Here is a 20,390-nt window from a genome sequence, read left to right on the forward strand (position 1 = left end):
ACTAGGAGGACTCAACGCTTAAAAGTAAAAAAAGTACTTTACATAATGAAAAAAATGGTTTAATTTAATTCCAAATATTGAGTTCGTTACAGCACAACGGAAGTGGCACATAGTGCCGTAGAAAGTTATTGCTCATTTTTGGCAGGGCCGGATTAAGGGGGTGGCCACATGGGCCGCATGGTGGCAAATTTAGGGGGCGGCAAATTTTGCAATTTTTTTTAGATGTAGGTATTAAAATAAAATTGCAAACGGAAAAAGGCGACAAAATCTTGCATTTCCTGTGAGTATCGTAATTTCTAATTTTGTCGTTTTGCGGTGATACAAAAGACAGCACCTTTAATTAGTCGAGTTATGAGAGAAACCAAATACGCAATTTGGCCAGAACGCTCATTTATGAACATTCTTGGCCGTTTTGGTCTGACATTGGAATCTGAATTTTGTCAGTGACATTTTTGTGTCAGAAGGTTGGCTGCCCTTTCATAAGTCTAGTTGAGAGAGAAACCAAACACGCAATTTGGCCTGGAGCGGCGCGGCGCAGAGAGCAATGATGACGAGGACTTGAGATGAAAAGGAGAGGCCCTCGGCGCGGCGGTTGGCATTTTGCATATATTAGCGCCTACAAGACTGCACGAATACTTCACGCATTGCGTCAAACACAGTGCGGTCATTGCGGTCGCCATGTGACGCATAGCGCCTACAAGACTGCATGAATACTTCACGCACATTGCGTCAAACACAGTGCGTTCAGCAGCGGTCGGCGTGAAAGGCATAGCGCCTACAAGAGTATAGGAATACTTCACGCATTGCGCCAAACAAAGTGCGACAGCACGGCGCGGCGGTGGAAGTTAAAAGTATTGAACAACATTTATTATTGTTCTTTCATAATTTTTTCGTTCATTTCTTATTAATGGAAGGCATTGTCCACGCAGAGACAGGTCTACGGAACTTAACTTTCGCGCCAAGTTCCGTGAATTTTTGCTAGTAGAGTTGACAGGGCTTCCGCAAAAAATGTATCCAACACGAGTAAACGCGTCTTATGCATCCCTCACCCTCCGGCACGTTCACTTGACGGTTTTTATTGATGTTTCAAAACGAATGAGACGGGGGCGGCAAAATACAGGCGGCCCATAGGCGGCAAGTAGGTAAATCCGGCCCTGATTTTTGGCAGGCTACCTTGCGCCAAAAACAAAAAAAAATAATAATAAATAGGTACATTAAATTCGGTTTTAAATGCATGAATCAAATTTTTAAAAGTGCAGATTTGTCAGGTACATCCTAAGTTATCCGAATCTTTGGTTGTGACAATCAGACGATTTGCATGGTTCAAGTTGCAAGGGGAGCTGAAAAGACTTGACTTGCTGAAAAGGTTTTACTGAACGCCGTTTGCAATACTGCCGTGCTAAGGAAAAACGCTGTAAGAACATTGGGGCGTTGCCAAATTTCCTTCAATAAAATACGAGTTTCTTGGAAAACCTGTGAACATTTTTCTTCCAATTTGTCACCAAATTTCATTTATAATTTCATCTAAATTATCTGAAAATTTCAATGAAACATACTCACAAGTTTCCTCAAAAATAAATATATTACTGTTGAAAATATAGCAACATTCGAATGTTCATACGGCGTTTATTCTCAGCCCGGTAGACTAGGGTACCTATAGTGCCGTGCTAAGGAAGAACGCCGTATGAGCCTTCAGACGTTACCAAATTTCCTCCGATAAAAACCGAATTTCCAGAGAAAATTGTGAATATTTTTTTCCGAAATTTTCAGACAATTTTGTACGCACTTTAATCTAAAATATCTGAAAACTTTAGGGAAAAATATGAATGAATTTCGTCAAAAACACCCCTTTATCAAGGGAAATTTGGCAACTCTCGCATGTTCATACGCCGTTCTTCCTTAGCACAGCAGTATAGGAATTGAAGTTACACGAAAATCAGAACTTTTCAGCCTCTCGAAAGGATATCCCTGGTAAAAATTGGCGATAAGAGCTGCGTTTCACAATACCATTGGAATCCTTATAGCCGGCTAAAGGAGGCTACAGAAAATCATATAGCTGGCTGTAGAGTGCGGAGAAAATCGTATGGCCATGCTATACGAAGCGATAAAAAATTATGCAGCCGGGCTATAGTTCCTATCGTCGGGCTTTACACTTTATCGCCTGGCTGTTGCTTTTTCGCCATCGATTATAAAAGGCTATAAGAAATTGTGTAGCCGGCTATAAAAGCTATTGGAAATCTTACAGCCGACTGTAGGTCTATGGTATTTTGGAACACAGACTCTACTGCCAATTTTTACCAGGGATAAAAATCCCAAAAATAACTTGTTTGTTATTTCACGTTTAGGAAAATTTCTACTGAAATTCATAGAACGATACTGTAACAGTTATCATAGTAAAAGCTTCCTTCATTACATTTATTTTCCCCTTTAAAATTGTGTGCTGCAGCCGATGTCTTGATCCCAAGAATGGTAAAGTGCCAGATAGAAGAATGTGCAATAACACGCCTGCCGACCAAATATCTACGGGTTTGCCATACTCTCTCCTTTCCGCAACCTCTGGTGCCATGAAATGTGGAGTACCAATAGCTCCTGTCATCAGAAATAAATAGAAAGAGATTAGAAAAGTCTGTATCAAATAAAATGAATACAAATATGCACTGATAAGGCTTCTAAAAGGCAAGTTATCAGAAAAGTCTGTATCAAACAAAATGAATACAAATAAGTACAAATACTGCCGTACTAAGGAAGAACGTCGTATGAGCCTTTAGACGTTGCCGAATTTCCTTCGATAAAAACCGAATCTACCAGGAAAATTGTTAATGTTTCCCCCAAAATTCAGACGATTTTTTACGCAATTTAATCAAAACTGTCTGAAAATTTCAAGGAAAAATATACTTCAATTGCGTCAAAAATACACGTTTTATCAAGGGAAATTTGGCAACTCTCGAATGTTCATACGTTATTGTCCTTCTTCCTTAGCACGGCAGAATAGTGCTTTGAGAAACCTAAAACCTTGATAGAAATCTGTAAAAATCTATAAACATTTCATACTTGGACTGCATTTTGCAATTAGGAACTGCAATTTCTGGATAATCCGTAAAAACACTTATGTGCAAAGGGGAACTAATCATACATAAGCTGTTTCTTAACTTAGCTAGAAATAATAGTTCCTATTTGCAAAAGATGTCCATTTAGATCATGAGGGGTTTATATTTCCTAGAATCATTTATTTTCTAAAGAGAGTGTCACTTTGGTGACCAAATTTAAGGAAAGGTACCTGATCTTCTGAGAGAAAATTTTCCGCAACTTTTTGCGAACGATAAGAACACGTTTTTCTTCGACCTAAGAGTCTCTGTCTTAGAACTTCGGGTCTAATATCTATCTCCTTCAATTTTTGAAATTTTAGGGGAAAACTTGCGCCTTTTAAGATTATTATCTTCCTCCATGCATTTGCAAAGTGTTCAGGAAAATGTTCTCCCGGAAGATGAGGTCCCTTTTCATGGAAAATTTATGTAGCATTGTAATGAGACATTCTTGTCAAAGAATTGACCCCTCTTATCTTTGACAAATTACATACGAGAATTAAATAGTTTTCTCTTTATAAATAAATACGATCAAAAATTGTCATGAAAACTCAGAAAACTCAAAACTCAGAAAAAGTGTGTCTTTTTAATATAGTTGATTTCATCATCATCATATCAGTAAAATCCATCTTTAAGTAGATAGCAAAATACATAATGAAATGTTTGATTGAAGGTTTCCTTTTGTCTAACGACCGTGAACTTACACTTCAGTTTTTTTTTTGTTTTTTTTTTTTTTTTGGAGAATATCGATGACTAAATGCGAAAAAATGCATCCATCCATCACAACATTTAAAAATCTCTAAAAATGTTTCATTTTCTCTCCGGAGAACTTTTCAATTTGCGTGATTTTATTAGAGTGAATAAGGGAAATTCACAGAAACTTGCAGTAGAAACTGTTGTTAATTAATTCTCATTTAAAATAAAAATGATTGGAAGCTTACAACATTTCAAGCTAACATACGCGTTTTTCGAATTAGCCGTCGATAATGATCTAGTGAAATATGCCGTGCAAAGGAAAAACGTCGTATGAACGTTCGAGAGTTGCCAAATTTCCACCGAAAAAAATTATTATTTTTGAGGAAAGTTATGAATATTTTTCCTTGAAATTTTCACATCTCTAAGATTAAATTGCGAGCAAAATTGTCTAAAAAATTCTGAGGAAAAATATTCACCATTTTCAAAGTAAATTTATTTTTTATTGAGGAAGATATGGCAGCACCTAGAGGCTCATATAATGTTTTTCCTTAGCACGGCGGAATACACGTGGCAGGAACAGATGAACAAGATTAAAACAGATATTTGAAGGATATCGAAGCAACAAAGATGATCTAGGACGATAAACACAACATATTTAAAATAATTCACATGAGACTAGACATGACATCAAGTTAGCAAGAGAAAGTAAACACCCACAAAATCTTTAAAAAGCGAAAAGAGTTATACGCAAGGGAAGCTAAAGGAGACACTAGCCTGCGGAAGTCACTTAGATCAAAATACTACATTTTAATTGTGGAGAGATGAAGACGATCAAGGGACAAATCCTTCCAATTTAATTTTAATTTCATGAATTTTGAGAACAAGCGCCACTACTACTTGATTTACAATGCTGTTCAACGCTCACTGTCTAAATTCAATTCAATTATGTTAATTAACTTTTCGGTTAAAGTTAATTTCCACACCCAGTGAATGGTGAAAATGCGCCAGCATCCGTGAATGACACATTGACACAACTACCTGGGTGATTACAGCAACTATCACGGTAGTTGTCAGATTTTTTAAGCAACTACCATGGTAGTTTTTGGACCGGATTTAATAAGTCATCTACCACGCTAATTATTGTCATTACCGCGTGCTGGCTGGCGCATTTTTTGTCAGCCGCTGATTTTGAAGACTGTCAACTGGACCGCGTCAAGCAGAGAGGAACCAAGCCACATCAGCTATTGCCAAATTTAATTGGGCAATGTACGATTTTACATGAAAAGTGTTGTGCGGATTTTCGTTTCAATTTCAGTTAATTTTCTTAGTACGAAGCAAATGTCTTAGAAATTTCAAAGGAATCCGCACAAAATTTCTCCTGTAAAAGATGATATAGCCCAGTCAAATTTTGCATTAGCGGATGAAGCTTGGTTCCTTCCTGCTAAACGCGGATTAATTTTCTTTCGTGCACTTAGTTTCACCACTATTAAGACTCTGGTGTAATTTATACAACTATGATAATTTTATATTGATAACTATTAGGATGACAGACTGTAGGTCATTTACAGACACATTTTCTTGACAAAGAATGAACATATCACGACAAAAAAAAAAAAACAAAACAAAAAAAAACAAAAAAAAAACAATAAAAACAGTTAAGTTAAGACTAGTACTTCCAACATATGGATTGTATTTTGCAAAAAAGAACCAGGAGCATTGCAATATTGTTAAGATTGTGCAACTTCACCCATTGCAATATGACGATTAATATCCTGAAAAATTATGAAATTCACATTGTAATGGGCCTGTTGCAAACTTTTGCTAGAGCAAAACTAAGAGTTGTTTCTTATAGATAATGCCTCAAAAATCACGATGAGCGCATCGGCAAACTCTGAAATGCACTCATAACTTCACAATCTGCGTAAGAAATTTGCGGTTTTTTGAGCTTCCCGCTTCAAAAACGATACTACGGCACAGGTGAACATTTTGTAAGAGGAGTCGTTCCATCGTCGGCAATAATCATCATAGCCGACGCCAATCCGCCAAAACACGTTTGATGGGACGAGATAACACCTGAACTGGATTAGAGCAGATAACAATCGGTGTGTTAACGTTCATATTTTCCACGCCCGAATTGATTGACCTTGAACTCTCCTTGAATTACGCGCGGAACTGCGTGCAAGCGTCGGCCATGATGAATATCGCCGACGATGGAGCGACTCCTCTAACAAAATATTCACCTGTGCCGTAGTATCGTTTTTGAAGCGGGAAGCTTAAAAAAACGCAAATTTCTTACGCAGATTGTGAAGTTATGAGTGCATTTCAGACTTTGCCGATGCGCTCATCGTGATTTTTGAGGCATTATCTACAAGAAACAACTCTTATTTTTGCTCTAGCAAAAGTTTGCAACAGGCCCATTTTTGTCCTAAATTTGCAGTTTTTAGCGAGTTAAATAGAAACTGTTTAGAGATAATCCGGTATTCCTTCCAAGAAAAAAGGAACTGCACAATCTTAGCAATATTGTAATGCTCCTGGTTCCTTTTTGCAAAATGAAATCCATATAATTGGAGTAGACGAACGTTAAATGGATTACATTTTGCAATAGGGAACCACTATCTCTGGGTCTCCCATAAAAGCACATATCTGCACAGGGAAACCAATGGCATATATGTTGTTTCTAAAATGGGCCAGAAAAAGTGGTTCCTTGATGCAAAATGTAATCCAAATTGTAAATCCACAAAGAGCTTACGAGCCTATCTGTTAAAAAAGAAATTAAAACCAAGTGATTTCTAACTTTGTTTGAGGTGACAAATTTTTGCTAAAGCGATAAAACTCTCCGATTCTCATCCTTAATATTATTCTACGTCTAACATTAAAAGAGTGATGAGGTTTCACGAGCGTTATTTTCAACAAAAATCTAATCTAGTCAAATCTACAAATGCTCTATGAGCTCTAAACTATTGCATCATGCTTTAAAAGCCACTACCGAAATGTTTAGAATAAGTTGAAAGAAATCAAGGAGAAGTATTTCTTTCCATCAGTGGCGTGACGTGCTTTGCGATATATCGATTTATCTGCCACTTAAGCTTATGACAAAGGATCGATGAACGGGGTGTTCAAAACGAACACCTTAATAATCGATTCTTTACCATAGCTTCAAATGGGGAAAAATCGATAATCGATCATTCACGCCTCGCCACTGCATTCCATGGTCTAAGAAAAGGAAGCACGACTAGCGGGTGTATTTCAGTTTTAAGAGCGAGTGAAGATAGTTGAGTTGATGACATTGAACCTACTGAATCTTCTTTTCCAGATTGAAAATTCCAAAATTAAAGTCAAGTACAGCACTAACGCAGACGCGGACTACTTAAACGCACTACTCTACATACACGCACACATACGAAGGTGACAGAGGGACAGAAAAAAGGGAGAGAAGGGTTTTTTTTTCTTTTTCAGTTAGATACCAGTGTTTTCAGCGGCTTCGATCTTCTCCAACTCAGGAAGATGTTCGTAAGAGACAGAGTGGAGGGCTAGACACAGAAAAAGAAAAAGAGGAAAAGAAGTTAAAGAATACAAGAGAGAAAAATGAAGGAAACAGAAACAAACTTTGCACGACGCAGCCTCAAAACCTTCGATGGGCTACTAGAAAAGAGCTGTACTCGGTTCAGGGTTGCCACAAAATTTAGAAAATGAAATTCCCTGACATTTCCCTGATTTCCCTGACACATATTTGGTGAAAATCCCTGAAAATTGAAGATGTGACGGATGGTTAAGAAGGCAAAATTGAAAATAGTTTTCAGGCAAAATTTCTTGTTCGAAATCTTAAACCCATTCTAGAAAGCAAATGAAGGTGATTTAACAAATTTTCCCTGGCATTTTCGTCATCTTCCCTGACTTTTCAAAATTCCCTGACATTCCCTCCCGGTTTTCCCTGACTGTGGCAACCCTGCAAAAAGCAATATATGTTCTCTTCAGTTCAAAATCTTACGTCAAATACGATTTCCACAATAGAAAGTCCAGGAATCAACTCCTTAACAAGATATTAGCAACACAAATTTTAACACAAATCGAATGGAAGTTAGCGTAAGGGGAGCCAAGGATGCGTACTCTGAAAACAAACTCCGGCCGTGGAAGCCGTAGTTACGGGCTATAGTATAGACATACCGTCCGCGTTCCGGGCTCAGAGTCCGCAAGTTCCGGGCGTAGCTTCCGGAGCAATTAAAGTTACGGCTCCAGCACTCGGAACTTTTGGTCTCTGAGCCCAGAACGGACGATATTAGGTATGTCTTTACAGTCCGTAACTTTTTTCAGGGTAAATGAATTCGAACGTTTCAAAATTCACGCGCTTATTTTATCATTTCGACGAGATACGGATCAATTCTATTACTTGTTTTAAAAATACTCCTTGTGAAGTAAAAAAAGCAGCAAAAATTTCAAGAATACATTTTGATTTGTTCCTCTCAGAAAAAAGGAAAATACGTCGGAAAATCAGCCATCCAGAAAACTGAAAGTGTTTTTAAATGTTCACCACCGTCATGCGAGTTCTTATTCGTGTCTTCCTCGGGTCGTTCTCCTTCCAAAAGCTGCGTAGGCAACTATTTCGACTCATGGGAGATGTTTTTGCCTAATTCATCAAATGAAGGCGAATTTGTCTCGGAAAGAAATTCCGGCTCTTTAGTTGGTATTATTCACATTCTCCTGAGCCGTCGTGCTGAGGAAAAACGTCGTATAGACCATCAGGCGTTGCCAAATTTCCTTTGGTAAATCACGAATTTTCGGAGAAATTTGTGGATACTTTTCTTCCAATTGTTCATATAATTTTGTTCGAAAGTTTACCTAAAGTTTCTGAAAATGTCACGGAAAAATATACGTAGCTTTCCTCGAAATTAATGTTTTACCAAAAGAATTTTGGCAACACCCGAATGTTCATTCAGAGTTTTTCCTTAGCACGGCAGTGTATGCTCAATATAAATTACTTTTGATCGTTGCGTGAAATAACGCGAGTCTTTTCCGGGAGAGCCGTCGAAACCGAGCAAAAAAAAAAATTTTAATTTCTCCATTGGCGGCCGACTCTAGAAATCCTAGCTACGTCTGTCGGGCTCACTGTAAACCATTCCCAAGGGCAATATATTTTTTTCGCCGACGTCCCAATTTTATGAGGGAAAACTTGTCTTCATGTCTGAGAGCGCCATTTCGTTTCTACTTTAAACAGCTCCAGTCTAAAGCTTTTTCCGGGAAAATCAGATTTCGTCCAACTTTTCCGCGGCTATAAAATTTCACGATACCTACAGCCACACGTCAAGGAGTCTTCATGCCAATTTTAAGGCGATCTCTCATATTTTCATGAGTTCGACGTTGAGAATGAAGTACGACGCAACTCTACAAACCGACAAACTCGCAATTAAAATAAAGAAATCAATTCATAAATAAGCGAAAAAACAAAATTTATGCACCGCACGACAACAAAGGGTTGGCAAGTCTCCCCCCCCCCCCCGCCCGGGGAGCCCATTTCGGCTTCATAATAAGTCCCGCTGCGCCTGACACTCCCGGGGGGAGGGAGGGGGGCTATTGGTTTACGACGAGACTTAAAGTAAACAGCCAGGTAATATAATCCGCGGATTAAAATCTCTGCTATCACGAGGGGGGGGGGGGGGGGCGGCTCGCTGTCTTGCGAACCCCCCCTCCCATCTGCCAGCCGGCTAATTTTATACAATGTTCATGTCACTCGGGTCTCGTGCCCCTTCGAGCCCCCCCCCCCCCCCCCCCCGGTCTCGAAAAACCCCTTCGTGCTGCTGCCGCAGCCTCGCAATTCGCTCCATGAATGAGCCTAGCCGGAGTAACTGAAGGGGTTAAGGCAAAGCGATTTATGAACATTCCAAAAGTCGGCTGCAAACCGTGATTGAGATCAAAATATGATTGACATTTTTGGAAGAATATTTTGCTCCATGAACGAGACCATTTTCAAGGAAATCGATGAGAGATATACAGGGTGATCCAGGGTTAAACGGTCGGACGGCAGGAGCCGGAACACCCCCAAACCCCCTCTTTAAATTGAGATTTCGATTTTCTTAAGATTATCATGGATTCAGGGCATAAAAGTACAGGAAAGTACACATTTTCATGAGATTTGCTTCGCAACCGTTGCCAAAATTCAGGAAAATTGATTTACTTCCCGAATTTTGTTTTTTTTTTTTTTGGGGGGGGGGGGGCGTAGCTCCGACTGGAGGCACTTTCGGAAAAAAAAAAAAAAAAACTTTACACAACAAAAAAGTCTTATTTTGACCCATAGATCACGCTATTGCAGTCTGACCGTTTAACCTTAAATCACCCTGTATAGTGTATATGCACTCAATTTATGTCGTCTATCTCTTTCCAAGATGCCCGAAATACGGATACCAGTGGCGTGGCGTGAATGATCGATTATCGATATTTCTCCATTTGAAGATATGCTGAAAAATCGATTATTAAGGTGTTCGTTGCGAACACCCTGTATATCGATCTTTTTCAATAGGTTTAAATGACAGATCAATCGATATATCGCAAAGCACGCCACGCCACTGACGGATACCTCCTTTTTTCTATGCCATGAATAATCCATAAAATCCATAACTCATCCAATAAAGCGTTCCATTATGTACACAAGGGTTTCAATCTACTTTATCCGAAGAGGAATTCAGCTCGCTCAAAACGAATTCCACGATGAGAAACGTTGAATAGACGTCCTTTCCAATCCACCTGGACTTTTCTCTCGGCGCGAGTTGGAAAGTTTAAGAATTCCTCGAGAAGAAAGCGAAAAAAAAAACTGCGTCCAAGTTTCAAGTTCGGAAAATCGCGAATCAATCTGTCTAACTATCTGAGACCGACGCTTAAAAAATGTTTAAAGAGGGAACGCAAAGTTATCGAAAGGAGGAGATGCGATGGGGGGGGGGGGGGGGGGCTGCGACTTTAAACCCGAGCACGATTTGGGTCACAGAGCAGGGCTGGAATTTGCGCGAGCTTTGCTCCGAAGTTTCAACAATTCAAATCCTAATTGAAACGGCGCACAGTGCAGCCGAAAGAGCGAAGAGAGCAGTACTGCCGTGCTGAGGAAGAACGCCGTATGAACATTCGAGAGTTGCCAAATTTCCTCTCAGAAAAGAGTTATTTTTGAAGAAAGTTATGAATATTTTTCCTTGAAATTTTCAGGAACTTTAGGTGATATTGCGAACAAAATTATCTGAAAAATTGGAGGAAAAATATTTACAAGTTTTCCATAAAATTGGTGATTCACCAAAGGAAAAGCAAAGCCTGAAGGTTCATACGGCGTTTTTCCTTAGCACGGCAGAGTAAGTGTCAAACGTTCGAAATCGAGTTTCATTCAAAATTCGTCCGATCTCTTTTAGATGAAATCACTGAAACAGCTAAAACAGCAGAATTCATCTCGATTGTATGAAAACGAGACATATGAGAAATCCGTAAATGCGCGAAAAATGACGTAGTTTCTGACAAAACAGTTGTAGGTGACGTTATTTTTGCATTATTTTTTGGTGACGTTTTAATTGCATATCGATGGTGAAGCTGCAGAAACGCGTACGTCGGTTTGTGGCGTTGCGTCGGTACTTCATTCTCTACGTCGATAACTGCTGAAGGTAACGTCACTGTTGAAATTTCACTAGTTGAAATCACTGAAATAGCTAAAACAGCAAAATTTATCCTAATTGTAAGAAAATGAGACTTTCGAGAAAGCCGTATGTGCGCAAAAAATGACGTAGTTTCAGGTAAGACAGCAGTAAGTGACGTTATTCCTCCAGAAAGCCAATGAAAAGAGTGCTTTCAAGTGAAGTGCCGCCCTCCTCTGGCAAATTCTAACCTGAAAAGGTGTTTGTTGTGTGTCCAAAAAGCAACCACGAAAGCATGCAGAAGATAGCACTTACGGCTATCTTGCCTAACAATAGTCTAGCATGAAAGTGAAAAATACCCTTTTTGTGTAATTGAAATAAAATCAGACGATAGTTAGTCAGCGGCACGATTTCTAGACGTCTTTCAGACGATTAATGGCAATTTGACAAAGAACGGAGGCTTCTTTGAATAAAAGTTTCCGGTCAGAAACTTCTGAGCCCGTTATCTCAAAACTTCATTTTTCGGAGTGTCTAGTACTTTTAATTTTGAAAAATCCTGATATTTTCCTGATTTTTCCTGATATTTTATAAAAAATTCCTGATTTTTTCATTTTGGAAATTCCTGATATTTTCCTGATTTTTCTTTGGAAACAAAGAAGGCGCGACGACTCCTGGCACGGTAGGCAAAAAGCAGTAAGACTTCTCCGCTGAGGAGATTCGCGTAAGAAAGATTCCTGATAAAATGTCCGATTTTCCTATTATTTTCCTGATCGGCCAAAATTCCTGATATTTCCCGGTTTGTCCTGATGCTAGACACCCTGTTTTTGCACTTACTGCCCTCTTCGCTATCACGGCAGAGGAGCCTTCAACGCTTCCACATCATATCGGCGACCTTTCTCAATAATTAACTCCACTGTGCGACGGAGGTCGGGGAAGGGGGGAAGGGCGTTTGAGGGGTCCAAGGCCGCGGAAGAGCCCGAGGATAAGGGGGCGGGAGGTAAGGATTGGGGTCTCCCCGGCTCGGCAGTTGATAAAGCGGGACGACAAACTAACAGTAATTTTGAACCCTCCGCCTGATCACGAAAAAAGCTCTCGGACGTTTAGTTTATTTCCTCCTTATTGACTTCCAAATGCGCCTTATTGCTCCTGCTTAATGCACCCGGGGGGCGGCAGAGGCGGGCGTGAATAATCGATTATCGATATTTCCCCATTTGAAGCTACGGTAAAGAATCGATTATTAAGGTGTTCGTTGCGAACACCATGTTAATCGATTCTTTTCCATAGGTTTAAATGGCAGATCAATCGATATATCGCATAGCACGCCACGACACTGGGGGGAGGAGGGGGGGGGGGGGGGTCGAGATGCTTGAGCTTTTCTTGGCACCGAAGGGTCTCCTTCCTCGGGATTTTGGCATTTCTCACCGTATTATTTCTATATTTGAGGGCAGTGGTGCGATGGTAGTTCAGAACGATGCACATATATTGTATCGTTTGCAGCGACACATGTGTGTCTCGTTGCTTATTCTAAGGGAATGAGGGGGAAAAGGTGGCTCTGTGGCACTGTGGAGAACGGTTCAACGGTTGATCCGTACATGGGCCTGTTGCAAACTTCAGCTAAAGCAAAATGAAGAGTTATCTCGTATGGAAAATTGCTAAAATATCACAATGAGCGCATCGGAAAAGGCACATTCCTGATGAGGCACACATTCTAGCACTAGAAAAAAAACACATTGGATCTAGAGTCCAGATTCTTAAAAACATCGACAAGAAAAAATACTCTTGATTCAATCGGATTTTTGCTTAAATCAAGAACCAAGCCTCTTATAATTTGAGCGGATTTCCTTTTGATTTGAGCTTAAATCTGATTGAATCAATAATATTTTCTTGGCCAAATTTTTCAAGAGTCTGGATCTAAGATCCAAAAGACTTTCTTTACAGTGAATAAATACTCTCGCTGCATTGACATCCTCGATTTTACGCACAGGGAGAAAGGAGAAACGAACAGTAGTAAGAAAAACAACAAAACCAAAAACCACAATGTCTGAAACGAATACAAATTCACGATCAAAACACGGAAAGAAAGAGTCGAGAAAATAAGAAAAGGAAGATTCTAACGACCGTGAATTCGGAGCGACCGAGGACGGTGGAAAGAAAAGCGCGAGAAAATTAGAGAGCAAACAAGTCAAATCGGAGGGATAAAGAGACGGAGGACAAAAACGTGGAACAAAGGCGAAAAAAATAAAATAAAAGATAAAACCAAGAGGCTTACCCTCATCGTTAGACTTTAGATACAGTCTACCCGTAGGACTGAGGTTTTGACGGGATCGTGCCGTGTAGCTGTCTATTTGAAAACATAAATCAAAAAATGAAACATCGTGCGTAAATAAAAAGAAAAAAGAAAACATGAGAGAAAAGAAACAAAACAAAACAAAACGAGGGTGAAATCAAAATAAGAGGGATTGCGGGGAAGGGGGGGGGGGGAGAAAACTTGAGAAAAATCTCGGCGAACCCGACGGAAATGACGGGGGTGGGCGGGGGGAGGGAGGGGGGTCTCAAAGGGACGTGGTTCATATCTGGTACGTATGTCGCGATGTTGAATGCATGATTAAATAGACGAGGATTGGTGTTGCCAAAATGGTAACCGACAAAAACAGTCGAGGTGCACATGGGGAAAGTACGGACGTGTCGGTAATTGTGAGGTTAGGTCATGGAGCTTTTAGGGCCCAAAAGGGTGGTCAACCTAGTGAATTCAAATTAACTCTTTCCAGAGTGATTTATTATCACCATTTTTACAACCCATCGTTCGAAAATACGTATTTGACTTAATTTTTGCATAAATTTACTTACTTCGCAGAAGAACACTCATCTAATGAACATTCTTTCAATGTTTCTTAAAAAACATTTTAAAGTTGAATTCTTTGGTGTACATGCGTGGAAAAACCATATTTCAAGAGCTTTTAATCGGTACCAGAACGGTTCAGATCGAATAAGCGGCTCCGAAAATACTGGCAATTAATTGAAGGGGACCTCCGTTCTTTTACTCGAACTTTAAAGCTCAATAAAACTACAACTAATGGACAAAAACATTAAAAAACCAAATTTTTGGAATCAGCTCAATGAGTAGAGTGAGTATACAGAATTTCATCAAATTCTGAAGAGGTTGGGTCAAACTTTGGTTTGATTTGGCATGGAATGACCCTTAAACATCTTGGTTTGATATTGGAATTTGAAGATTGGCAGTTACAATTTTTGTGTCAGAGGGCTGGCTGCCCTTTTGGGCCCCAAAAGCTCCATATTTCCACACGTCCGAACACTCTCTATATGGGCACTATAGCTCCATATTTTGGCATGTCCGTACTGAAGTTTTTATGAGCTTGTTCAGTAGTTTTTTTTTTTTTTTTTTTAATTTTTGAAAAGCGTAGGGACAGCAGTTCGTTAACAGGAATTTTCCAGATTCATTTAACAATATGGACCCGCGAAGAAACGAGTTCAAAGTTGCATATTTGGAGCTCTCATTAAAACCTGGATTGCTTTAAACGCCAAGATTGAATTCGAAAGCATCCCTCTCGATCGCGCGTGACGCAATCCATGCTGCCATACTCAGGAGGAATGCCGTATGAGCATTCAAATGTTGCCAAATTTCTTCTCAGAAAAGATTTACTTTGGACGAAAGTTACAAATATTTTTTCTTGAAATTTTCCGACTCTTTAGATGAAATTACAAACAAAATCCTCCGAATAATCGAGAGAGAAATATTCCCAAATTTTCCGGGAAATCCGTGATTTGTCGAAGGAAATTTGGCAACGCCTGAAGGCTCATATGACGTCCTTAGCACGGTCTGCGGTGGAGGAAACACATGTACGATCGAGCTCACGGTCGCTACGAGAGAGATATTTTCAGACGTCATCTTGGCGTTCTCGGCGATGGAGTGATAGCTCACAATAAGTAACTTTGCACTTGTTTTCGAGGTTATGTTTAATATCCCTAGAAAATATCCAGTATATATCGTAGTTTACTGTCTACTTTTTAAAAATGCAAAAGTTTTAAGATTCCTAAACTAGCTCATAAGTATATATTAGACCCAGAAAGAATGTATTTTCAAGAAGGGCTTTAGATAAATTGGGCTTCCGGTTGATTTTTCTGGACACTCAATTTAAGTCTGGTTACAAACTTGGCAAAAGCTCAAGAAATATTTAGAACCAAGCATTTTCCTGCTATTTATCCGCTGAAAAAGTGTGCGGCAGTAGAAAATGTTTTTCTCTACGGGCGTTAGTTCCTCGGTCTCTGCTTGAGGGGGGGGGGGGGACACGAGACAACACTCAAAGCTGCTTAATGATGGCTGGAGAACATGGCGTTAGGAAGTTTTTGAATGTAGTTTATCAAACCAGGTCTTGATTCAACCAGTGCCACATCGGATTGTTCCGACCAGGTTTGAGGACATTCCATCAACGATTTTTTGTCCGGGCACTTGTTTAGTCCCTTAATTTACGTCCACACTTAAACTAAGAAACAGTGACCTGGTCCAAAGGTTATATTCCAGTCCATAGTAAAATCATACTGCCACTATCGAATTAGAAAAGTGAGAGAGAAGAAGGTGTTGCTATGGTAACTCATTTTTTAAATGAAATGTTACTTTCTTCTTTTTATTCAACTTTCAAATTTTCATTGGTGAATATTTGGTTTTACTTCTATCTATAAAATTGTCGATTTAAAATATACCGTATATAAATACATTTTTAAATGATAGTATTACTTTAATAGCCTGAGACGCTGAATGTCTTAAAATTATAATAACTAACTAACTTACTTCATTTTAAAAATATTATATTTTTAAAACGTGGCAAATATTTGTAAAACCTTTTCCAAGCGACGGCATCGATATTAATCTCAATGAGCCGTACTTGTGTTGAAAGGAACCATACAAAAATGTAAAAGAGAGAAAAAACCAAGAGGCACGCAACCTTTGGTTTTATCCCACTTTTAAATCGATCTTTTACAGTCAAACACGTCCAATTATGAGCGTTTGGTTGCGAATACACCACGCTGCAGCACAGTTAAAGCACAAAGTTAAGAGGAAAAATCAAAAAGCTTTGGAAATCACTAAATTAGACACGGGACCACCTTAATATTTTCAAAACACACGTTATATTTTCCTATATTACATTTTTTTTTGTTCATCAATTTAAATGAGAATAATCCGCGCAGAACATGCAAACATTTCAAAATTATGAGTTAAGAAACGCTGACTCCGCGAGTTTAAATATTATAGCCTTACACATACACAGAGCGAGATGCGCAATGGCGCCTACAAACCTAACGGGATACTTCACGCGTTGCGCAATGCGTGAAGTATCCCTGTTAGGTTTGTAGGCGCCTATGCGCGTGTCACGCTGGTCGCCCGCCGCTCCGCGGCGTGCTACGGTGTTTCAACCAACCATTTCGCGACATAAGTGCTGCACAGTATCATACGAGATTGAAAGCGCTCCAACGTATCAAGAATGACAAGCTTCCTTTAAGGGTTCAGAGCTTTCCTTGCAAAATAAATCAAGATACTACGTTACAAAAAGAAAGCGGTAATCTAAAAAACTCACTTAGTCCTAGCATCCGTATTTGATAACTTTTAGCATAATTTTTGAATTTCATTAGAGAAAAATGTGACTTGATTTAGGCAGAAACACTATTGAGTACGCCGGCAAGAAGATTTTATTTTGAATCAAGGATAAAATAGCTGAATGAAAGCGAGTTTCTGCTTGATCTTGACTTTTCTCTTTATTTAAGCATCCTTTTTTCTCTAAACAGGCATTTTTTTCTTTACTGATGTATAAGGAAATCATCTCGGCCGTGTATTTGAGCATATTTCTGCTTGAATCAAGTCACTTTTTCCTCTAATTAAGTTCAAAAACCATGCTAAACATTACTGGATTCAGATACAAGGACTTAGCAAGTTTTTCGACTACAGCTCTCTTTTTTTCGTCGTCACTCGATTTAATTTGCGAGGAGGCTTTGTGCTATTGAAAGATGCCATCAATCACGATACGTCGGGGTGCCTTCAATCTTGTATGATACCTACTGCGCAACACCTTCATGGCGAAATGGTAGTTTGAAGCGCCGCGGCACGCCGGCACCGTCGCGAAGTTATCGTACACAGGAAAAATCTAAGAGCCTTTAGCTGAGGAAAATCAAAAGGTTCATCCGGTTCAGGTGTAAGAGGAAGATGTGAAGATGTGTGTGGTGTGTGGTGGAGATGAGGTTCTTGAAAGATAATTAAGTCCTGTTGCACCAAAAAGGTGTAGAGAGTTATAGTGAATTTTCCCTCATGGAATTGACGCCAAAAGTCTCAATTATATATTTGTTTCCGTTTGGCCAACCAAACAAACAAAAAACGAGCAAACCCTCATTCTTCCAAGACATTATACATTTCATCCAAAAACTTCGTGAGCAAATGTTGTTTGTATTTACATGTTGACCAATTAACTTCGGGTCTCAATAGTTGATAAGTGGACCAAACCTCCCCTGCCGAAAAAACGCGTGGACTTAAACTACTGGAAAAAACAAGTGCTCAGACAAAAAATCGTTGACAAAATGTCCTATAACCTTCCGACCTTTTTATAATCTACATACATGGAATCTAATATTAGAAGAAAAAGGTTTTTTGCTTTCTTAAATGGAAAGAGTCACAGTATTTCTCATTATCTTAAAAAGGAGCGTAAGCAAAAATTCTGGAGCCTGAACATTGCAAAAGACCTCTTCGGTAAAGATATGCTGTCAGAACTTTCAGACCACTACTAACCCTTAGTTGCCCAAGCCGTGTCGAGTTGACCCGACGATTGCTAAAAACACGTACCCTGCGGAGCATTGCCTCGCGCCTTCAATTTTGCAAATGCAACAAGGACATCCGTCAAGCACAAATGGTCGCATCTCTGCGCCGTCATCGATGCGCGTTGATGTGTCTCTTATTTTTGAAATTCGAGAAACGTTAAGGTTAAGTTTGCTCAGAATATACGATGATGTGTCCAAATCAATAATCATTTTGAATAGAAAAAAAGTGTAGATGTCTCTCAAGCGCTCTGGAGGAGGCACATATAATTATTAGTATTTTGGCGGGAGTTGTGTGGTGTCAGAGAATTTTTATATTTGACGTCTACCCCCAGGAATTCCAAGCCGCGCCAAATAGACCCGACTACCTCTTTCGGGGTAGTTACAGATGGCAGATGAGAAAGTATCAGTACGTTACCAAACATATGGAAATTTTCTTTAAAAAAAAAAAAAAAAAAAAAAAAAAAAAAAAAGATTTTTTACCTTCAAAAACATCAAAGTAACATAGATAAGACTTCAAAAACTCTCAAAACCAATGTATTTACGTACGGATCAATAACACTCGATTTGGGACTTTGCTTAGAAAAATCGTATTGGGCATCTAAGGGTTATTCATGGTTTAATCTCCGTGGCAAATGAGGTGGGGAGCTACTATTCCCGACTCATTCATAAAAACTCTTATCTGCATAGGAAAACTAATGGAAAATATGTTGTTCTCAAAATGAGCCAGTCAAAAAAAGTAGTCAAATTATAACTTGCCTCAAAGACGGAAAAACTTGGTATTAGGCATGGTCTCGCAAGTAACACACTTCACTTTATGTCAGTGTATCAACCGACGACGCACAATGGACCGAATCAATGGGCGAGGTCGAACCTTCACCTTTTTTTTTTTTTTTTTTAAACTGCAAATTTAGCTGTTTATTTTGTCAAATTTTAAATTTTGAGGGGTGATTCATTTCGTAAATTTAACGAGAAAACCAATGGGACCATTTTTGAGACCTCAAAATTTTGTAACCACGGAGTTATTAAAGTTTCCAAATTTGTCCGACCTCTCCCATTTACTCGAACCACCGTGCGACGTGCATAACAATGAGAAGAATGTCTATTTGAATCAGAAGGAACTTCCACCAATGAATTGAGTTCTTTCATGCCACGGCACGGTGTTTTACGGAATCAGTTCATTTCACGTAAAATTTTGCGAGAAACACGATCGTGCTACTGGTTTTCTCTAAAACAAATTCTCAAAAGTCTGCAACGTCGCAAATCGAGAAAAGTGGTTTGGAAGTTTCACCTTCGACATTTACATCGCATGTCCCTGAGGCATGCAAGAGTTCAATTCTGACGTGTTAAGGAGAAACGCCGTATGAACCTTCAAGCGTTGCCAAATAGTCTCCGATAAAACATGAATTCCCTGGCAAACTTGAGAATATTTTTCCTCAAATTTTTCAGAGAATATTCTTTGTATTTTGATTTAAAGTGCCTGAAAATTCTAAGGCTAAAATGGCGAGGAATATTGTGGAGGAATATCTATAAATCTCATTTGAATAATTTTGTGAGGAGGTCAGATTGATCCTGTTCTTATATCTGAGCTTAATCTATAGTAAAAGTACATTCAAAAAAATGAAACAAATAGTCAAATTTCTGAGATAATAAAAAAGATCATTCCAGGTCTAATCATACAGTTGATGAAACATGAATTCTCTGGCAGACTTAAGAATATTTTTCTTCCAATTTTTCAGAGAATATTCTTTATATTTTGATTTAAAGTCCCTGAAAATTTTAAGGAAGAATATTCATAATTTTCCTCATAAATATACATTGTGTCGAAGGAAATTTGGCAACTCTCGAATGTTCATACGGCGTTTTTCCTTGGCACAGCAGAATTGCTTTGCGTGGGAACATGCGCGATGAGCAAGCTCCTCTTGATTCAGATAGAAATTTTCCACGGTGAAAACGAAAATCGGGGCCATGAGAGTGGGGGGGGGGGGGGGGTTAAAATGGCGAGGATTGTGATAGTTACCTCCGTTCATGAGCTGTCCCTGCTGGAGCTGAACAGCGACGCCGAAACCGCCAAGTTTGACGGGGGCCGAGTTGGCTTTGCTGGCGAGAAGAACACAGTGCGGTTTCATGTCCCTGTGGATGATGTCGTTCTCGTGGCAGTACCGCAGGGCGTCCAGGATCTGACGCATGTAGTGAC

The 20,390-nt window shown here is 39.3% G+C and overlaps 1 protein-coding gene across 11 annotated transcripts in view; it reads right to left on the minus strand.

The window, feature by feature from the left end:
* CASK (peripheral plasma membrane protein CASK) overlaps nucleotides 1–20,390 on the minus strand; it is an 832,536-nt gene that overhangs the window by 486,404 nt on the left and 325,742 nt on the right. For 7 of the 11 annotated variants that reach the window (XM_019058931.2, XM_019058932.2, XM_019058929.2 and 4 more), the window contains exons 5-7: nucleotides 20,214–20,389; nucleotides 13,647–13,718; nucleotides 2,414–2,589 (exon numbers count right to left, since the gene is read on the minus strand). In XM_019058931.2, coding sequence (XP_018914476.1) covers nucleotides 2,414–2,589; nucleotides 13,647–13,718; nucleotides 20,214–20,389 — 424 coding nt within the window. Of the gene's footprint in view, nucleotides 1–2,413; nucleotides 2,590–7,243; nucleotides 7,310–13,646; nucleotides 13,719–20,213; nucleotide 20,390 lie in introns of all 11 variants that reach the window. The other 4 variants (XM_072305061.1, XM_019058930.2, XM_072305059.1 and 1 more) reach the window with 2 other exon arrangements.

Source organism: Bemisia tabaci, chromosome 10 (genome assembly GCF_918797505.1).
Source record: "Bemisia tabaci chromosome 10, PGI_BMITA_v3".
In the NCBI taxonomy this organism is placed as follows: domain Eukaryota; kingdom Metazoa; phylum Arthropoda; class Insecta; order Hemiptera; family Aleyrodidae; genus Bemisia; species Bemisia tabaci.